Source organism: Blastomyces gilchristii (assembly GCF_000003855.2).
Source record: "Blastomyces gilchristii SLH14081 genomic scaffold supercont1.9, whole genome shotgun sequence".
In the NCBI taxonomy this organism is placed as follows: Eukaryota; Fungi; Ascomycota; class Eurotiomycetes; order Onygenales; family Ajellomycetaceae; genus Blastomyces; species Blastomyces gilchristii.
Window position 1 is genome coordinate 969,978 of NW_003101674.1, and position 19,656 is coordinate 989,633.

Sequence of the window (19,656 nt, forward strand, 5' to 3'; positions counted from 1 at the left end):
TCTAAGTCCCAGGTGAGTAGACATTTCGATATTGGAAGCACCAACTGCACTTGAACTGCATGTATAGCTAGAAACGAACGTCTGGTTCATCGGGCTGAATTCGGCTCTTTTCCCGCAAACGAGTAGGTTTTTGGAAGCCGATTTTTTCTGGGGTAATCTGGAATTCAACTCTGGTCCGATCGAACAATGGATCGAACATAGTTTCAAAGGCCTCACTTTGATATATTGCAGGTGGTATAATCCTGTTGGCGCCAGGCTTGGATAAGGCGTCCTGCTATCCACGGTTCTACATGTAAGTTGGTGGTGTGATGGGACCTTACTCTCTCGGGTGGGAATGTTGGTAGATCGAGGAGAAATAGCGGACCAAGACTGAATTAAAGATGGGTGTTCAATCAACGGCCATTTATTATTCTTACCGACAAATGAATAGAGGATCCTCAAAAGATACTATTCCTAGGGCCCCGAAGGGTCGTCATTCGATGATCTCCATAACTTTCACTGATACCTGGGGAGAATTCCTTCTGCTTTGGAAATAATATTCCAACAAAGACATTTCCCTGAACAATTCTTAGCCGTCGCTATGATGATATCTTTGACTTACCTTAACACTTTCATCAGAAACTAAACAGACCGAATTCTCTCATCTCTAGCAATCGAGGCCTTTTGGACTCTTAGTTACATCTTTACTGTGGTACAGGTTAGAATTCTTGTCATATCGATAAGCGGCAAACCATGTCATCAGAAATAGGTACGACTCTCTTATTTGATCCCAGCTCGCCGAAACTAACAGGTATCAATCCAGTCTCTATCCTCCAGGTGGTAAGGTTGGGCTTCAAGCTTTCCATCTCATTCAATACCGTCGCCTGCAAGGTAGCAGCTTTCGGCATAGATGTTCATAGCATCGCTAAGGGCCTCTCTCTATACGTGGCGGCTTTGAAGCAGGTCGGGCAAAACCTCCAAGCGAAGGATTCTCCGCATTCACCATTAGCTTTGCGCATCGCAAAGGAAATTAGTGAACGGGGCAACACAATATTTAATTTCTTTGCGAAAATGTTGGACAAAGCTCAGCGAAATGACGGAGACTTGATCCAGGAGCGATTCGCGCGCTGCTTCAGGAAACGCCATGTTACATATCTGCTGGCTCTTCTTGACGCTTTGAAGTTGAGCCTTATTGTGATGTTCCAAGTCCTGCAACTTGGGAAGCTTATCAGTAGGTATGGTAAAAGTCTTTATCAGTTACTCTTGAATATACACCTAGAAAACTAATTAAGTCACAGCAAGGCACCAAGCTCGATACCTAATTACATCGTTCAAGGAGAGCGTGACGAAGTCCAAAACATGCTAATCGTCCTACACTGGTCGATATCTCGTCTTGATCGGTTACGTTACTCCGCTATTTGTGAAGCTGAGGAATACAGTCGAAATGCGAGATATCAGGGCTTATCTGATTCCCAGCTCAACGGTTCTGGCCCACCTCCGCCATCCACTATACCAACAATATTGCCTGCATTATCGTTCAAAGATCTCAATAGCTCCCTCTCTCCAATATCACAGGATGTCACGGGAACGGTTCATGTATCCTCCCAGGCAATTGATCATTTAATTGCCCAGTGGGCACAGGTGGGTGGATTCCGGGGATTATCCGGAGAGGAAGCGCGCCCACAGCGGCATGTGACATTTGCATCCGATGTGGAGTCTAATAGCTTCCGCGACGGCTTAGAAGGATGTGAACGTCAAAAGGACCACCCAGAAGGCGCTACCTCCAATCGAAGGAGACATTCTCAAGAAGCAAGGAAACCTGCAACTGAATTTCGAAAGGATAATTCTAGCTTACAAGCTCAAGTTGAAACGGACAGTGAGGAATCTAGTAATAATGATACCCCAGCTACTCGAAAGGATAATTCTAGCTTACAAGCTCAAGTTGAAACGGACAGTGAGGAGTCTAGCGATAATGATATCCCAGTTAGACGCCGAAAGGTCAGATTTTCTCCTAGTGGCAATACTTCGGCAACAGAGGAAGGAGGCCATCACAGAGGAGACGGCGGACATGTCAATTACACAAACAAAGGCAAACCAAAGACCTCGCCATCCCAGCGCCGTATCCCAACTCCAGAATTTAACATGCATAACCAACAAACCGCTGATAGACATCCCCGCCCACCGCGAAGAAGCCCGCGGACCTTGCCACGAGCCATTCCTGAACGAGAACCGCAAAAATATGGGCATATCTCCAACTTATCGCCCTGCAATAGCTCTGATTCCTTGGTGTCCGGCCTCTACCATCCGCAATATCCTTCCAGTACATATCTTTCTTCTTCACCGTTACACCCCACACAGCGGCCATCATATCCGCCGCAAATAAATACCAGCAACCAACTTCCTCAAAGTCCTTCCTATTACGCAGAACATGCCCACCATCATTATCAACACCACGACTGCTAATACCCTTCGCATGAGGTAGCCATGACTACGCTACCCGTTAAGGTGCGGTCCCCAGACAAAGACAACAGCACAGAGCGGCGAAAGAATCTCAAGCGACAAGTTATAACGGGCATTCCGGTGGGAAGTGCCATTCCAACGGCTGTGAAAGCGTTTTGAAGATCTGTCGATATGAATTTCCCCTATCCAGTATTGTAGAACTTCTAAGGACAAACGTGTATATTTTTACTCCTCCAACTCCAAAGAACGTGTCAGTTTTTTTCTTTTTCGTGTGATAGTTAGACTTATCTTTTTGGCATTCCTACCTCCATTTTCTTTCGGTATTTCCTTTAACATTAAGTCTACGGACTGTCCTAAACTACTTTATTGGAAATAAGGGCTTTTCGGTATTAGACTGAACTATTTGGTTAACTTTTACTGTACATAAATCATCTAATTTCACTTACTGAAACAGATACGTTACCTGACTCCCCCCTTGTGTCAGCCATTAGTAGCTCTCCAGCACGCCACAGGTACAATAAGACTCGACGAATAGGATAGTGTCTTGTAGCTGGATTTGGTTTTACCAACCGTTCTTGGCCCACCCGTAAATTCTATCGATCCCTGACCGCGGTCTGTACCCGACCTCATGGCAGGTTCCTGAAGCCGCTACCCAGCTTTCTATTGGCGTGTTCAACATTCGAAGTTTGAAGGCCTCGACTTAAGTGTGCTTGCCGACCTGACGAATGGGCGGTGGCACCTAGTGTTACCCTATGTGCTCGTTTCATTCTTTCTTCAGCTATAAAGGGGCCTAGCCTACGGAAGTTGAATTTTTGATAGCCTGATATATCTATGTTAACTGCTTTTGTCTGAGAATTGTTGTTTCTAAGGAATCCTGGCATCTCTTTTGCTTTGGATATGGCTTGCAATTGCCCAGCAGGTTTGCTGCCATGTTGATTGTTTGAGTGTGCGGACCAAAATGGAGGCACACTTTAGTGGTGCCGCGGAAGGCCCAGAAGAGAAGTATTTTCGTGAGTGTGTCCCCTATTGTTATTCAAAACTAAGGGGAAACTCACCGGCATTCTACAGATGAATCAGTGTACCTGAGAACTAACCTCCACGGGATATCCTAAAACCATCATCAAAATTTCACTATCATTATGACGAACGGTATGTTGAAGGTGAAAACCAAAGATTCCCCGACAAGGTGAAATGATACTGAACAAAGTTTCGATTTGCTTCCGAGATTGTTCTACAATACTAGAGCATCCCTTATATGAGGGCTTTGGTAAAGTCATAACTTTCAACCATGACAGATGTTGGAGCAGAAACATGGCTTATGCATGGGACACTACGGGAGAGTCGGTGGAACCATCAGGTTATGTATCTCTTTACATCAATCTATTTAGTTACTTGCAACTACTAACTGCTGCATTCTTGTTTATAGATCTTACTATGGGATAGAGATATCAATGTCCAAGTCTCAGAGGGAAGAAGGATTTCCTCTGGAAGTATTACAATATGACTGAGTGCCATCCATCAGCCCTTGAGTGGGCTGAGGGACAAAGGATTGGAGTTTGCTGATGACAAGCATACGAAGGGACGTTGTGGCCGGCTATCAACAAACTTATGAAGCGGGCAGCCAAATTCCATGAAACCCAGTTACAACGACTTCAAACTCATCTCCAAGGTAAACCCTACATCGGCTTCCAGACTCTACTGAGCTTCCCTTAGTACCCGAACCCGTCGTGGGCTGATTGGGACCAAGTTGTGCGTGAGTTCCGAATGGACATGGCTGAAGTCGCCGAGCTGGATACTACTCTTGCTCAGGATTGATTTGATTAAGAATAACCGCGATATCGCAAAATGTGTATCAATTATTTAGTTACCGCCTAGAAATTGCAAGGCGCTTTCATGTCTTTCACGCTTGAAGAATCGGCACTTGTCTCGACGTTTAGAATGAAGAAATGAATATACTATGAAACCCCTTTTGCTCTACATGTTTTTTTATCCTAGGTTTGTCTTTTCCTGAACCTTCGCCTCTGTAAAGTTTTGTTTTCTCATATGTGAGATATATGCACATCTATACAGAGTAGTTATCACGAGTTAACAAATGGTCAAGGACAATTTAGGTTAATCCAATATTGTAAATAATTATTGAACCCTGATAGGTCTTCGAGCTTTGCCCTCAGGGTCTATTAGAAAATAGAATAAATATATGAAATACTTGAAATGAAAATCACTCTACATTGCACATGTCTCACAATCGCCAGGGTGGTTGGAAGGTCGTGTGATCAGACACAAAGAAACCTAACTGGCTAGATATTTATTTAGTTAGATGTATAACATGATGACTCTCCGAACAATAAGAAACACCACTTGAAGTTATAAATCCCAGCTATTGTCCCTATGGTATTCTAGTTTAGCCTGTCAAATGATTAAGTTTCTTTTGTTTTTATTATTTTATTATTTTCATTTCATTTATTCACCCCCTTCTCTCCATACATGACCATTCTAACACATTTTTTGAGTGCAGGTGTGTAGGCATCAGCTCTCTTGATGATAACTATGTTCCTCTCAAGCTGTGGACACACGTATCTGACCCAGTCCATCAGTAATTGTTGACTAGCAGACAGTCAGAACCGCCGAACAGTGACCTAGCTTGTTTCCAACAACTGTCTACATGTAAAAGATCGGTTGGTTTTGTATAATTTCTTCCCTTGACAAATAGCAACAAAGCAGTAAAGGAGGAAATGCAAAACAGAAAAGGAAATCACAAAAATGAAAAGTCAACGCCATTTTTTTCCTGTCCAGCCAAATGGACAACAGATCATCAAGTCAATGAGGCGAGTAATGACTGGGGCTATATCTGATTTAGTCCATGTACTTGTATTCCAATATTTATTGGGGGAATGATGTAATATCATTTTAAAAAGCATAATGTAAAAATAGTGGAAAGAAAGCTTGCTACCGCCTAACAGGTTTCGCTATTACTTTAAGCGGCCGCCTCGTCCAGGTTTGATAGTTGGGCATCTTGTCCCAGGAGTCTTCCGCGCCGTCATCTTCGGGCAGAAGTTTCAAGTTAAAGTGCCAGAGAACTTTGGCTAGGATAAGTCGGAGTTCGAAATATCCCATCCTGTGAATAAAGTTAGTGGTTAAACCATCTAGTGTAGGAAAAACTGCGAGAGTGGAATGAGAAACTAATTCCAAGTAGGAACTACGTACTTTTTCCCTGGGCAGTTGTGTGGGCCGTAACTAAACGGAAGGGCAACTCCCTTTTCATCCGTTGCAAAAACAGGATTGCCGCCTTCCGATTCGCGAAGCCATCTTTCTGGGATGAAAGAATCCGGCTGGGAGAAGTATTTAGGTGAACGAAAGAGAGCAAATGTTGCAACGGAAACATTCGTACCGCCGGGGACAAACTCGCCGCAAATAGTTGTACCGCTCTTTGGGACTATTCTCGGTAATCCGTTGGAGCAAGGTGGATAATATCGCAGTCCTTCCTCGATACACGCATTGAGGTAGGTGCGCTCCAGAAGAGAATCGTATGTGATTTGATCAGATGAAGTATACGCTGACCGGATTTCGGTGATCAATTTCCCCATTTTTTCGGGGTTCTTGAAAAGCAGGAAAGTTAGAGCGCGGAGTTGCGTTGCAGAAGTCTCGCTGCCCCCAAAAATGAGAATAGGGGCGTTTGTGTGGAGTTCCCCTAGATTGAGGCCCTTGCGGCTACCCCCATCCAACAGGTGTCCCATCATGCCTACGCGAGCTTTTTCGTCGAGCTCTAGGTAGCGGTTTACCTTTTGCGCTGTAAACAGGAAATGAGTGTCCCGTAACGTGTCGAGGATCTTCGAAGGCACAAATGCCCAGAGAGCTCGAAACCATAGATATTCATTTAGGACATTTGTGAAAGCAAATGCCTTGAGAAAGCCGTGAATAGACTTAACCCAAGGCACATATTCCGATGTCGACAGCATTCCGAGGGATTCACCAAAGAGAAGGTCGCCCATCATATCAAAGGTTGCAAAGTTATACCAATCACCCAATGCCACAGGCTGTCCTTCAAGCCCCTTCAATCTCTTTACCAGCAAGTCAGCGTGGCTAATGAAAAGGGCCTCTTTCTCTTTTAGAATTTTCTCCGTGAACATAGTCGCAAGCATCCGCTTTTGTCGGCTGTGGGTATCTCCCTCAGCCGTGACAACAGACTGGGCGCCTTCTTGCTCCTCAATACCGCTCGCAGGTTTGGTCATTTCCACTTTGGCCTGGGTGCCGTAGATATCACGCCATCCCTGAGCATGGGCAAAGCTAAGCTCATTGGAAGCGATGCGGACAATTTCACCATACTTTCTATGAGCATTAAAGCGAAATTGTGCTTTCTGGCCGCGGAAGGTTGCCCAAGTTATGGGTATTCTACCCACAGCTAGGTACTTTGGGCCTGGAAACTTATTCAGGGGATGGAAGTAAATGTTATAAATCGCATTTCCCACAAAGTACTATAATCTCTCAGAAAATGGTTGAATTAAAACAATCTGTCAGCGTTTTCAAACGCTTCTATTGGACGGGCAAGTTAGATCAAACATACAAGCAGAAGACCAACGCCACAGGTGGTCAAGGTGATATAGCTGTCCACTAATCCCATGGCCAAAGCAAGAACGAATAAATTTTCGTTTTGGTATATTCTCTAGGCTGGAATGATCAGCTACTTTTTGAGAAATAGATGGAGGAGCGCAAAAAGATTTGGTGGGATGGATTTTAGACAGCAGACAATGTTCCCCAACATCCTCTATATATAGTTTATATCTGGCCTAGGCCTGCAAAGGGGTTCAAAGAATGAAGGAAGATCACAATAAGCTTCACGCCAACGCCAAACCTTCATGTGGCTATCTGCAGCCGAAGATCTGCTGCAGGGGCTATCTGCCCTAGGAGAGGCCCATTCAGACGGAAGTAAACGTAGTAAGTTTGTCCATGCCCGGCCAAGTGACCGTTTTCAGGAAGTTGGGAACTGTAGCTTATCCACAGTGTAGAAATTCCGAAGGTTGTTCAGCCCACTCTGAAGCTTGTGATAAGAATAATGCTGGGCGGCTTTGGCGGACGCCGATGACACATGAATGACCCAAGGACATCGCCGTTTTGTACCTTTGTATCATTGTTAAATAATTTCCTCATCTCGGTGGGGTTTTCTCATTGTGCTCTGATAACCAACTTTTTGGGAATAACTTCTTGTCGGAATGTTTTGTCTGAACATCCGCAACCCTCACGGAGGTAGATGTCATTTCGACATCTTTGTCATAGTTATATCAACAGGTTGACATTTCTTCAAGTTGTTTCAGTATGCCATGGACGTGAAACGAACGTTCATGAAAGTAGTAAGGTAAATAGCCCAATGTATAAGTTTTGCTCGTGCAAGACCCCAGACTGCTATTAAGGTTCGAAAAATCTCAAGGCAGTCGATTTCAAAGATATAAATATTCGTCTATAGGATGATGTATGGAGTGACCTCATGCTCATTCCACTATTATTGTGATGGCGAATATTGTCTGAGAGGCGTGTATCTACTTTTCCTCCAGTCTTTCCCGATTGGTTGAACTTGATCCTGTATGGAACAGAGCGCAGAATAAGAAAAAATGCGAGCCTCACCAAAGTTACGCTGTAGATGAACTAGATAAATAAATTGCAAATCCGGAATTACCCATTGTTGTTTCTCTGTATTTAAGAGCCTGTTCGTGGCAAACATAGCAGACTTTTCAGGCTCAGCATCTGAGAGCATAAAGAGTTTTATTCTTTCCGATTCCACATCCAGTCCATGACAAGTCAATTTTATTTTATTTTTAATTTTTTTTTGCCGAAACAAAATGTGGCCGGAAAGATTGTTCCGCTGTGAATATCGTGTTTTTCCCTGACCCGTCCCAATCGTAGCGGAATATAGGGAACAAAGGAAGAAGCCGACAAACTTAACCGGTTTTCACTGGAGGCCGTTGGGAGTCGGACGACGTTGCAAGTTCGGGTAACATTTGGCAGTTGACAGTGGCTCGGATCTCCCAGCTGGGCTTGGTATAATTTCAGTATCATCATCTCTTTCAATTTTATTTTTATTTTTTATATATCTATATATATTTTACCTGGATCATCATTTTCAGGTATGGCGTAGCCCCAATGTGCAAACAGTACAGCCATGTACTCCGTAAGTTACTCCGCACAAGATCAGTAAAGAGCTTGCGTTGATGAAAGAGAAAATCAGAAAGTCAATTGGCTGAGAATTTGCTAGGAAACATGCGTTGGACAATCATAAGCTTCTGAGTGGCTGGATTGGCTTGTAAATTCAAAAATTCTTTACTATTGTCCTTGAGTGCCCTCCTCGCACCTTTAACTCGTAATCAATTTCGGATCTAGGCTCATGAACCTCAAATTTCAAATCCCTTGACGAATGGTGGTTGCTTTGATTTCCTGTTTTTCACTCTGTTTTTCTTTGATTTTTGCGAAAAGGAAGTGCCAATAAGTTTCCAGTACTCACCGACACCACATATCTGCACAGAAACCGGGTTAGCCACGAGGTCTTGACGATTCGGCGGCTTATACATCAGATGGGAGGTGCAGACGCAATATAACCGGACTCTTGTCGACATATTAAAATAATGAGTCTGTATCCCGTCCCTTTCAGGAGAATACTACCATATGTGCGTAGAGAAGAGTTTCCACTATAAGTGCACTGCATGCCACGCCTATGGATTAGGACGGAATTCGATATCTCGTAGATTTGTCGGCCAGTTATGTTTTTAGGGTAAGATAAACTTACTGAGAATTGGCACATCAATTGTCTGAAAGCTGTACTGCAAGCTGCTGTGCAGAGACTGCTGGAAGGATATGCCGAGCTGACTTTCCATCAACATCACCAAGAGTTGCAGTAAAGAAACTAACTAGACGGTAGTACGGAGTACTGGTCTGCAATCGGATCTAGCTAAGACACGTATGGAGAAAAGGGATAACTTTTTTTGGTTTGAGATAACCATGGCCACATCATGCTTGGGGCTGCAGCGAGCACGGAGAAAGGATAGAAGCGGAAATTCCAGAGCATATGACTGCGGTTCCAGGGCCACGAACTTCAGCTCATAAGAAGGGCTACTCAGTGGGGGGTGGGCAACATCAGATTCATACGGGAGGGTTTTAAAACAATGCCATATCCCTCCAGGCTTCCCAGGATGGTATTTTGATGTCAACCCCGTTGTCAAATGGTCCATTCACAGGTTTGTCCCATTCTTGGACCATGATGAGGCGGTGTCTATGGTGGGAGACCTCAGACAGGAGGAGCACTTCACGCTACCAATGGAGCATTTGGTGGGCATACGCTGCGTAAGCCTTGCTGCAGGCAAGATATCAATTGGCTTGTTCAATTGACACAGCAAGCGCTTTGTGTGGCAGGCTGGACGGGCCGCCGCCGCACCAAGGAGGTCATGGCGCGCACCGAAAATGTTCCCTTCCCCCACTTGGCGTCTACAGAGGTTTGGGGAACTAAGGGATAAGTACAGAGTACTCCGTAGGGCTACATTCATTTCAACAGTATTAACTATATGTTCGTAGATATGTCGAGATTCTCCTAGCAGATATAAGAGGATTACGGATTACCATCACAAAATAATGATGAGGAAGTTGTGGTGGAGCATTGCTATCAAAGCTTCCCTGCCCTGCCACACGCCCATGTCCCACGTCCAACCGGCTTGGCAGGAATGGTTCGGAGGCAAAAACGCCCTACGTTAGGTCCTTGCACCCAAAGCCGAGACCAACCAACGGGATGGTAAGAATTAGCTGGTAGTTGGGGGGTTCGGTCATTATAAATCACTGGCTCCTTTCCTCGGCTTATATCTTTTTTTTTTTTTTATTACATTTCCCCCTCGTTTCAATTTCCTCGCCCATAGACGATGTTTGTGTGTTCCTGCTCATCCAAGAATTTATGTTGAATTCCATAGATCTCTTCAATGCAATCCATCTCAAATTCTAGAACCCGAAGCTGTGAGCCCTCACGCTTGAATTACAGCACTTTCTTTAATTTGCCCAGCGCAAAACATATATAACTATTTCTGTCCAACTCCAACCAGCAGCCATCATGGATCCCAAGACCCAAAAGCCGAAGCTGCCGGTGCAGCAATTTATTGTATTGTGTATGTCAACATGGATCCTGTCATATAACTAAATGCCCACAAACAGCTAACTGGCTGGACTTCGTGATTGTAGCAATATGTCGATTCGCCGAGCCTGGTAATTTCCCTATCCCTCCCCTTATAAAAGAAAACACTTATTTTGCTTTGTATTGAATAGGAGGAGACTTTCAATCATTTGGAGTTAAGATGTTGATCTGTGTTACGCCTTGCCAGTTATTTTCACCTCCGTATTTCCATATCTTGTATGTACGAACCCTCTATCGTTTCGTTCACCTTAGTTCTGCCTCATTTTTAAGTCATTTTTGAGTTAAACTCAAAGATGCAGAATGCTGTATTCTACATAGCTTTATATATGCCATGAACCCTTTCTTTTGAATCAATCAACTTACATAGACATGGGAACCGTTTCTGATCATCATTTACCAACACTTCATACAGCCCGAAATGATACGCAGCTTAGGAGTCAGCGACAACGAAGTCGCCAAATGGGTCGGATTGACCTCTGCAATATTTTCAGTGTGCCAAGGCCTAACAGCCGTAGCGTGGGGTGCGGTATCTGATCGAATCGGTCGAAAACCAGTCATCATATCTGGTCTCTGCATCACAATGTCTTTTAGCCTATTGTTTGGTTTCTCAACCTCACTACCCATGGCTATCCTGGCACGAGCCTGTGTTGGATTGGGCAATGGGAATGTGGGCATTATCCGGACCATTGTCGCAGAACTAGTTCCCGAGAAGGAACTACAGCCCCGTGCTTTCAGCTTAATGCCGCTGGTGTGGACGATTGGGAGCATATTCGGCCCTGCATTTGGCGGGGCGCTGGCTGACCCTGCTAAGAGGCACAAGGAGCAATTTGGCCATAGCAAGTTTTTCAAGAAGTACCCCTATGCGTTGCCCAATATGGCTGTGTCTGTTTTCTTTATTATTGGGATACTCACAGGCCTGTTGTTTCTTCAAGTACGTTCCTGTATTTTCCATCTCCCCCCCCCCCCCCGGTTTCCGAGTGACATGGCATGATACTTACCTACTTGAATTAGGAAACCCTCGCATCGAAAAGGGGTCATCAAGATTGGGGCTTGACTTTGGGGAAAATGCTCACAAGACCGTTTGAGAGACGAAAGGAGCAGAAGACCGCTCGTGGCATCGTGGTAAACGAAGAAGATGAGACCACACCGCTCCTCACTTCTCGCGAGCCTCAGGCGCAGCAAGGCAGTAAAAAGAGCGACTCTCCAAACTTGCCATGGTCACAAATATTGATTCCCCAGTCAAATCTCGTTTTGCTTGCTTATGCCACTATGTCCATGCACACTGTGGCATTCGACTCCGTATTCACCGTATTTTTAAACCATAAGTTGCAGGACTACGGAAACAACCCGGACGTGAATCTGCCGTTCAAGTTTTCTGGCGGTTTCGGTATCGGTACGTGCATTGTTCTTCTTTTTCCTGTTTTTGCCCCCTTTTCTTTTTTTTACGTTTCTAGCCATTCTTCCCGTACATTTACTAAAGTTTTGTTCTAGACGCCCAACAAATCGGAATTCTTTACACTATCAACGCCATAATCGGCATGTTAACCCAATTTTTCATATTCCCGCGCGCTGCTCACCGTTATGGGGTTCTCAACTGCCTCAAAGTCGTTTCCGTAATATTTCCAATGACCTATTTTTTGACGCCTTTTACTGTGCTCTTCCCCTCCAACGCCTCCCGCCAGATAGCAGCATTCCTACTTATGTGCTCTAAACTTGCCTGTGTGGTGTTCGCATTCCCATGCTCCATCATCTTGCTGACGAACTCCGCCAAAAGCATGAGTATTCTTGGTAGCTTGAACGGTGTTGCCACAAGTGCGTCTGCGGTAGGAAAGGCGATAGGTCCAGCGATCCTCGGAGGAACCTTTTCGCTAGGCGTTAAGAAAGGGTATATGATTTTACCCTGGTGGACTTTGGCGTTCATAGCGAGCCTGAGTGCGTTGCCGGTATTTTGGTGCAAGGAGAATGACCATTTTAGTGAGAGCGCAGATACGGATGGGGACGATAATGGACTTGTTACTGCAAATGGAAATGAGGTAGAGAGGGGTGAGGCATCCCATTACCAGGAAGATACCGATGGAGAAACTCGAGGATGGGAAGACCGCGAGACTTTGAAGAAAGGAAATGCTGGTGGTAATGGCTTTGTTCGATCAGATCAGCAATACCATAAGGGCGGGTTGGGAGGGCGGCGTGCGCACGAAAACGGACAGGAGGACGACTGACGGGACAGGGGGGATGCTTGACCGTCGACAACTCGTCGCCATTTCTCAAACCCGAGGGGCAGGTTTGCTGAAAAGCAAAGATCGGAGGCTGCTCAAGCGGTATACTACCTCCATGCGTCGTCGCTGGAGGGAAGTCGAAAAAATTACTAAATAGTTGACTCACTGGCTGCGGGGTAGGATTGAGTCACACCTGAAAACCCATGAGCGAACGATACAATCTAACGAAACGAGATTTTAAGAGCATGGCCGTCTTGATGTACTGACGACGTTATACCTAGGCACATGAACGACCTTTGATATACTGTCGGTGTCATTGACAGCTGAAAGATTAGAGATTTAACTAGAATTGAGTAGCTTTGATGTTATTAGTGAGAAACTTTTTTTTTTGTCTCACATAGAGCGACTTGGTGAATATATACACGGCATCAGTGTTTATACGGCATACAATTGATGCAGGAAATGTGCAGTATGATTGTTTATGTACTGCTAAAATAATTAATAATAATAATAATAAGAAGAATAATAAGAATAATATTAATAAAATTAAAATTAATAATAATAAAATTAAGAACTTGGTAAGAGATTAATTGTAAATGGCCGAAATCTGTAGACGAAACCACACTTTCTGTAAGCCGAAGCTGCCGAACAAGGCATGTGCTCGTGGCGTTTAGAGCCTCCTTACCAGCCTTAGGCCTGAAATTTCCTTTTTGCATTTAAGGGTATCACTTCAGCAAGGCCGTGGCATCGTCTATTTTCTCCTGAATGATAGCTCTCCATCTCTAAATATCCAGCAAAATTCGTTAACATATATTCCAAGACAGAAGATGCGAATAACTGATATACATAATAGTGACGTTTGATCTAAAGGCGGGACCTTACCTTGGCATTATCCAAATTACCACTCTCAAAGCTCTCGACGAGGCCAGGGAATGGTGCACCGGAATACCCAGTCCACAAGCCTGGTGCGAATACAACATGCTTGAACCAGTTTCGCCCATCCAGGCCCTGCTGGTGCAGCATTTTCCGTTCTAGGTATTTATATTTGTCATTTGCCGCACGAATCTTGAAGAAAAGTTGTACCTTCTTCCACCACTGCCACCAGGGCAGATCCTCATCGAGTTGCTTTGTAAGTGACGACGTGTATGCATCAAATGCAACTGCGGCGTTGTATAGATTTACAATCGCGGCATCAAGTGACTTGAAGCTAAATCCAGTGGTTGCTTTCTCTTTCACGGTGTCCAGGTACATGGCTAGCCCACTGGCGTAATCGGTTGCGTTCAAGCCCAAAACAGGTTTCTCTACCAGGTATGCGGCTGTTAAAGACCAGACTTTCGCAGCGGCAATATGGTACGTCCAGTTCGGGTCGCCGTAGTGATTCATCCAGTCAAAGCTGTCATAATTTGAATGGTATTGGTATACCGCATCCCCATCCTTCCGTTTGAAACCGTAATCGACACAGGGAATGCCGGCAAAGTCCTGGAAGGCAGTAAAGTCACTTCCGCTTCCCATGGAGGAAATTTTACCGTCCCAAACGTCAAGGACAGTCTGGCCTTCGACGGTCTGATTTGGTGAAAGGACGAGGCTAGTGGCCTCATAGATAGCTTTATTTAGTAAGGGGCTGGCACTTGCTTTGAAATGTTGTCCACTGGTAGCCACGTCGACATTGAGATAGGCAACGATAGACTTGGAGAGCCAGGTGAGATTCTCCTCCACCCACTCTGTGGAGCCGATCAAGCCATACTCTTCCCCATCCCAGCTGGCGAAGACAATGGTACGAAGTGGTTTCCAACCAGCCTTCATAGCATGGGCAAAGCTACGAATCACTTCGTTAAGAGCGGCGGAGCCGCTATTCGGGTCTCCGGCCCCGCCTGCAATCCAAGCGTCTCTGTGGTTGCCAAGAATAACCACTTCGTCCGGAATAGTGCCCTTGATGACCCCGATTACGTTCCAGATCGGTGTTGTAATGTATTCTTGTTCATTGTACATATTCAAAACAACGTCTTCTGGTGTTGGACCAATATTATACTCCACTCCTTTGTGGCTGAGCCCACCGCCTTGCCAGTGCGCATCGAAATCAGAGGCCTTAGGTCCATGTCCATTCAGAGCTTTGAGAAGAGGTATAGCCTCTTTGTATGATATTGGGAGCGATGGAATTGACGGAATTGAATGACGCGGATCTTTGCGAGGGCAGCCTGGGGTAGAAGGATACCCTGGAGTCGTTGGATCGCCAGGTGCAATACCTTGTTTGTAAGTACATGTACGTTAGTAAGTAAACAGAAGAACACAACGATTCGAAGTGGACGAACTTAAAAATTGCACGCTACCCCGCTGCACAGCACTAGGGTTGCGAGCCGGGCCGTCTGGGTACGCCTCATAGCCGTTTGCTTCAGTTATATCACCGTCCTCCTGCGGGTCTGAGTATATAACAACACCCACCATCCCGAGCTCCTGTGCACGCTTCACTTTCAAGCCGCGAAAGATAGTACCGTACTTTACCAAAGCGATTTTCCCCTCTAGACTGACGTTCGCTTTAATGAGATCTTCAAAATCCTGGTATGTTCCAAAGTTGGCATACACAAATTGGGCTGTGACATTCCCACTTGACGAATAGCCATGGAAGGTAGGGATGCGATCGACCAAACCACTTGTAGAATCCTCAGGCAGGACATCTTCTTCCAATGTTGCTTCAAACTTCACTACCGTATTTCCTCCTTTCTTTTCAAGCAACGCCAACCTATGATCTGCTGGATAGTTGATGTATACGTCATATGAAGAGATACTAGTTTCAAGACCATATTCCTGCCATCTTTCCTGAGTCCATATGGCCTGGCTAAGATTTTTACCAGCTAAATGCGAGCCCGACGTATAATATTTGCTCCATTCCTTGGCTTTTTCAGCACTTGGGAGGGTTTGGAGGATGTTTTGCAAAGCTGTGTAGTTGAGGCCGTTCCCGTGAGGCCATGACGTGTGCGGGAAAGGGTTGGACCATGGAAGATAGGAACAAATAGATCCGTGATCGCGAGGTAGGACAGCAAACGGGACAAGAAAAAGGACCACCGCAATAGATAGGAGGGTAGCAAGACCCAAGGAACAAGCACCCCGAAGTGTCGAGTGACGATATCGTGGGCGGCGTGAAGCTACTTGGACGACTAGCAGCGGAGTGCTCTCAGTAATCGGCATGTTGGGCGGCTTCTCCCTCATGGCTTAGCGCAAGTTAAGTATGCCAGACGAAGGGTAGTGGAGGTGAGAACTGGAGGAGTAGTAGAAGCCGAGATTGATTGATTTCATGTCATTATCATGGTGGCAGCTCGGGGAGAGACACGAGGAAGCTCTGGCTTGGCTTCTTGTCAGAAAATGGCGTGCGTCGCAAATGGGATGATGATGTAACTAACACTGGCCGCCTGGAATAAATAATTACTAACTGCAGCGTGGAGAAACCCTGCGTCGGGCAACAGACTCGGAACGCAAGGAGAGAGGAGAGATACATAATTTCGCGCAAAGAAATTTGAAACTCAATAATAATAATAATAATATATATATATATATTTACTGTTTTATACAATCAATATCTACTTGGGTGATCAATCACTAATAGATTTATGGTTAGCCGTCGTCTGGCTTGCTAGCGCCAACGGAAAACAGGGCTGAGAAAGGGGACATTGCTCCCGCCCGCAGGATCCACCAATAAGCCGCCTAGTTATATGGATACATTAAGAAGAGAAGCTTCCCTTTTCCTAGGTGAAATTTAGATCAACTGTAACGTAACTCTTTTCATAAATTCCGGATGCTGGATTTCCAATAACCGTCCAGGACACAGTATAGCTGAAGTCCAGTAAAAAGCCCTGATTGTTAAATTATGTTGACCAAAAACCCCCTCAACGACACAATCATTGACATTTACAAAATATCCAGTTCCAAAAATAGTTAATTGAAAATATGTGGTGAATATATCATAGAAAACAAGTCACTCAAAACAAATCACTCATGGGCCATTATCAAGGGAGATCGGAAAGCACAGACAATAGAAAAAGAATGATCTGGACTAACCACTGCGCTGCATTGCCTTTTCTCCCTCGCCTTTTTCTTCTTTATTTGTTTCCTCCCATTTATTTGTTTGTTTTCTTCAGACCTTTGGAAGTTCGTTTCTACAAGAGCAATCGCAAAAAAGTAAACTTACATTCAGTATATGGAAATACGCAGCAGCGAAATACTCTCATCGTGGCTTGGAGACAAGGGGACGAGTTCCCCTTTTAATTGACTCAACATAAAATTTAAACTCCCTTTCGCCAACCCTGTCTCCGGCCTTCTGCCAAATGAACGGTTGGTCACTCTGGAGCTCCTCAAAACGAAAATTGCAGAAGAGAAAACAAAGCGAAAAAAAGTGAAAGAACATTCGAATGAACCTAGCTGCGCATAGATTTGCTCCGAAAGCAACCCTCCTCCAACGGACAAGACCATCATTATATAAGATTTGCAATCGGACTCACCAGTGCCGACGAAATCCTCCTTGTCATTTTATCGGTGGAATTATGCATTTGCAGGTCTCCATGAACAGTCGGTATTTCTTCTTCGGTTGAAAGGTCAGAGATTAACAGCCATATTTGGCCCCGGTTCCGGCTTCTGAAAAAAGCGCACCTGCCTGCTCATCACAGTTGCTGAGGATCAATGCTGAAACTGCATTTAAGGAATATATGTCTTCTAGAATTTTGGTGTGTCGAAGGACTTAACTGGACGCTACAACCATTCCTCCAGTATATATAATCCGCCTGTTGTGACGGCTACCTTCCGAAGCAAATATAAAAGGACGGCCAGGAGATGGAATGGATGAAATCGGATGGAAAGCGGACATCGTACTTATTGCGGCGGATTTACCAATGTGTCGGAAGCGGTATTGACTCCCACGACTGCAGCAGTAGTTGCGTCCCCAAGGACCGTATCCTCCTTGCGTTCAGGAACATATGCGTACCTAGGCAATTGAGCCATTTTCTCCTCCGGGCTTATCTCGTTATCAGAATACACCATTCTCGTAGCCTTCGATTTTTCCTTCTCTTTCCTTGCTGGCTTCTCACCAGTCCCGTCCTCAGGCTTCGCTGTAGGAGTGGAGGACTTGCCGGCCATTTCGTCAACTTGCTTCGCTGTTCCTGAAATCAGGTCATCAATTGAGCTTGAGGGTTGTTCTCCAGTAGGATGAGGTCCCGAAGGACTTCTACTACTTTGAGATTGCTCTGCTCCATATGAAGGTTGACCATGATGCAATTGTTGCATTTGGAAGGCATTGACCTGCGGCACCCCAAAACTTGGGCGTTGGGGAAGGCTAGGAGCAGTAGGTAAACTAGGTGTACGAGAGGGGAAGGGACTAGTTTGGGGGGGGGTTTGGGTTCGGGGTGCTTGCTGTTGTTGAAATGCTACAGGGGGCGTATTGGTTCCCAATGGGCGCTGGGGCAAAGTCGACGCAGCAGGCGGGTAGTGTTGTGGTGACATTTGCGGAGGGCTAAATTGAGTTGTGGGAAACTGCTGTACGGTAGGTGGATATTGAGCATAGACGGGAGAAGCATAATCGGGTTGCTTCTGGAATGACGCCGCACCTGGTTGATAAGCGCCAGTGTGTCCATAGGGCTGCGGATAAGGATACGGCTGACTTGAGCCATTCAACGGCTGTTGACTTGTAGGATACTGAGTCGTTGGAGCCTACAGTCCATGTATTGTCAGATAGCGTTTCAAATATTGGGCTCGGATGGAAAAACGCGAAAGACACTCACATATGCAGCCGCACCTGTCTGTATCCCCTGTCCAGCACCAACAGGGGTGACATCCCCGCTGCTGCTTCCCGCCGCTTGTTCAGCAAGTTTCGCCTTATGTTCGGCAAGTCTCTTTTTCAATTCTGCGGGACTTTCGAACTTGGGTTTCTTCGATTGACTTCCACCACCTGGCACCCCAGGTGCCGGGTTCCCAGTCACAGCACGTCGTTCCGCTTCAGCCTGTTGATATTGAGTCAGGACGCGCTGATTGTGAGCCTGCAATACATCCTCTGGGACGCCCTCCATGCCAAAAATCTCGATATCCAAGCTCGACCGGTTAGGTAGGGCATTATCCACGGCACTTAATGTCTCTTTATGGACTTGGCTCATGTGAACAGATAATCCTAGTACCAATATTAGTTAGTCAATACATTGTCGGGTAATCGATCTAAAGTTAAAGTTGGGCAGTCCTCACCTCCGGCTGTATTCAGTCTTCTACCGCACCTATCGCATTTGAAATGTTTCGCTTTTTGGTGGGAAATTAGAATCTTTAGGTCGTCGAAGTCGCGTTCACAGTAATAGCACCAGGGCCGGCTCAGGAGTTCCTCGAGGTCGGGATGACCACGCTTCTTCTTACCCATAGTGAGCTATGGGTGGAAAATAATATTAAAGTGTGGTAAAGATGGATTAATGCAAGATAGCTACAAAACGGTCGCAAAATTGGTAAGGGCTGCTGTGATCGCGATGGGAAAAGTTTCCAAATCAAGAGCACAGGGAAGATAGCCTTGTCACGTGATTTAATTTGGTGTCTCCCGTGGCAACCATGGACCAACTTTGAATTATCTCAGATTATAGCTAAAAGAAAAATAGAAATATATAATTTTTATCTTAAAAAAATTAATATTTAATATAAATAACTTAAAAATGATCATTTTTTTCTTTAAAATTATAAAAATATCAAATTATTTCTGTATTTAAAAAGATATAAATCAATTTTAATTCAATATTTTATATTTAAAAATTAAAAAATAAAAATAAAAATTAACAAATTAAATTACTATTCTCACTTATAATTGAAATCATAAGATCTGACCTATTTGGA

General features: G+C 45.0%; 5 protein-coding genes across 7 annotated transcripts; 2 read left to right on the forward strand and 3 right to left on the reverse strand.

Annotated features, from left to right (window-relative positions):
- The first annotated feature begins 548 nt into the window (after nt 1-548).
- BDBG_04607 (uncharacterized protein) lies at nt 549-3,889 on the forward strand. The gene is made up of 3 exons (XM_031721750.1): nt 549-748; nt 803-1,214; nt 1,278-3,889. Exons 1-3 carry the CDS (start codon nt 733-735, stop codon nt 2,440-2,442), a joined length of 1,593 nt encoding a protein of 530 aa, XP_031578607.1. The 5' UTR covers nt 549-732; the 3' UTR covers nt 2,443-3,889.
- A 793-nt stretch (nt 3,890-4,682) lies between these two features.
- BDBG_04609 lies at nt 4,683-10,161 on the reverse strand. 2 transcript variants are annotated; one of them, XM_031721751.1, is made up of 4 exons: nt 9,212-10,161; nt 8,538-9,124; nt 5,644-8,465; nt 4,749-5,554 (listed from the first exon to the last, which is right to left on the reverse strand). In XM_031721751.1, exons 3-4 carry the CDS (start codon nt 6,666-6,668, stop codon nt 5,386-5,388), a joined length of 1,194 nt encoding a protein of 397 aa, XP_031578608.1. In that variant the 5' UTR covers nt 6,669-8,465; nt 8,538-9,124; nt 9,212-10,161; the 3' UTR covers nt 4,749-5,385. The 2 variants fall into 2 exon arrangements, with proteins under 2 accessions (XP_002624745.1, XP_031578608.1); XM_002624699.2 differs by lacking the exons at nt 8,538-9,124; nt 9,212-10,161 and having other exon boundaries at nt 4,683-5,554; nt 5,644-6,911; nt 7,001-8,271.
- A 132-nt stretch (nt 10,162-10,293) lies between these two features.
- Nucleotides 10,294-13,354, forward strand: BDBG_04611 (MFS transporter). Its single transcript, XM_002624701.2, has 6 exons — nt 10,294-10,571; nt 10,645-10,668; nt 10,785-10,813; nt 11,010-11,528; nt 11,609-11,990; nt 12,089-13,354. Exons 1-6 carry the CDS (start codon nt 10,517-10,519, stop codon nt 12,814-12,816), a joined length of 1,737 nt encoding a protein of 578 aa, XP_002624747.2. The 5' UTR covers nt 10,294-10,516; the 3' UTR covers nt 12,817-13,354.
- Nucleotides 13,355-13,387: 33 nt separating this feature from the next.
- BDBG_04612 (glutamate carboxypeptidase II) lies at nt 13,388-16,338 on the reverse strand. The gene is made up of 3 exons (XM_002624702.2): nt 15,123-16,338; nt 13,696-15,056; nt 13,388-13,595 (listed from the first exon to the last, which is right to left on the reverse strand). Exons 1-3 carry the CDS (start codon nt 16,015-16,017, stop codon nt 13,539-13,541), a joined length of 2,313 nt encoding a protein of 770 aa, XP_002624748.1. The 5' UTR covers nt 16,018-16,338; the 3' UTR covers nt 13,388-13,538.
- A 24-nt stretch (nt 16,339-16,362) lies between these two features.
- On the reverse strand, nt 16,363-19,370 carry BDBG_04613. Of its 2 annotated transcripts, XM_031721752.1 has the most exons (4): nt 19,030-19,288; nt 18,576-18,958; nt 17,304-18,504; nt 16,363-17,122 (listed from the first exon to the last, which is right to left on the reverse strand). In XM_031721752.1, exons 1-3 carry the CDS (start codon nt 19,193-19,195, stop codon nt 17,671-17,673), a joined length of 1,383 nt encoding a protein of 460 aa, XP_031578609.1. In that variant the 5' UTR covers nt 19,196-19,288; the 3' UTR covers nt 16,363-17,122; nt 17,304-17,670. The 2 variants fall into 2 exon arrangements, with proteins under 2 accessions (XP_031578609.1, XP_002624749.1); XM_002624703.2 differs by having other exon boundaries at nt 16,363-18,504; nt 19,030-19,370.
- Nucleotides 19,371-19,656: the final 286 nt, after the last annotated feature.

Excerpts from the sequence above, each read along its gene's own strand:
- BDBG_04607 (XM_031721750.1), top strand. Across the intron at positions 1,215-1,277 it reads CTTGGGAAGCTTATCAGTAG|CAAGGCACCAAGCTCGATAC; the intron begins GTATGGTAAAAG and ends ATTAAGTCACAG.
- BDBG_04609 (XM_002624699.2), bottom strand. The coding sequence starts at position 7,057 with ATGGGATTAGTGGACAGCTATATCACCTTGACCACCTGTGGCGTTGGT. Across the intron at positions 6,912-7,000 it reads GTGGCGTTGGTCTTCTGCTT|TACTTTGTGGGAAATGCGAT; the intron begins GTATGTTTGATC and ends GAGAGATTATAG. Across the intron at positions 5,555-5,643 it reads CACAACTGCCCAGGGAAAAA|GATGGGATATTTCGAACTCC; the intron begins GTACGTAGTTCC and ends CTTTATTCACAG.
- BDBG_04611 (XM_002624701.2), top strand. The coding sequence starts at position 10,517 with ATGGATCCCAAGACCCAAAAGCCGAAGCTGCCGGTGCAGCAATTTATT. Across the intron at positions 10,814-11,009 it reads CCTCCGTATTTCCATATCTT|CCCGAAATGATACGCAGCTT; the intron begins GTATGTACGAAC and ends CACTTCATACAG. Across the intron at positions 11,529-11,608 it reads CAGGCCTGTTGTTTCTTCAA|GAAACCCTCGCATCGAAAAG; the intron begins GTACGTTCCTGT and ends TACTTGAATTAG.
- BDBG_04612 (XM_002624702.2), bottom strand. The coding sequence starts at position 16,017 with ATGAGGGAGAAGCCGCCCAACATGCCGATTACTGAGAGCACTCCGCTG. Across the intron at positions 15,057-15,122 it reads GGGTAGCGTGCAATTTTTAA|GTATTGCACCTGGCGATCCA; the intron begins GTTCGTCCACTT and ends CTTACAAACAAG. Across the intron at positions 13,596-13,695 it reads GTAATTTGGATAATGCCAAG|AGATGGAGAGCTATCATTCA; the intron begins GTAAGGTCCCGC and ends CTGGATATTTAG.
- BDBG_04613 (XM_002624703.2), bottom strand. The coding sequence starts at position 19,195 with ATGGGTAAGAAGAAGCGTGGTCATCCCGACCTCGAGGAACTCCTGAGC. Across the intron at positions 18,959-19,029 it reads AAGACTGAATACAGCCGGAG|GATTATCTGTTCACATGAGC; the intron begins GTGAGGACTGCC and ends TATTGGTACTAG. Across the intron at positions 18,505-18,575 it reads AGACAGGTGCGGCTGCATAT|GCTCCAACGACTCAGTATCC; the intron begins GTGAGTGTCTTT and ends CATGGACTGTAG.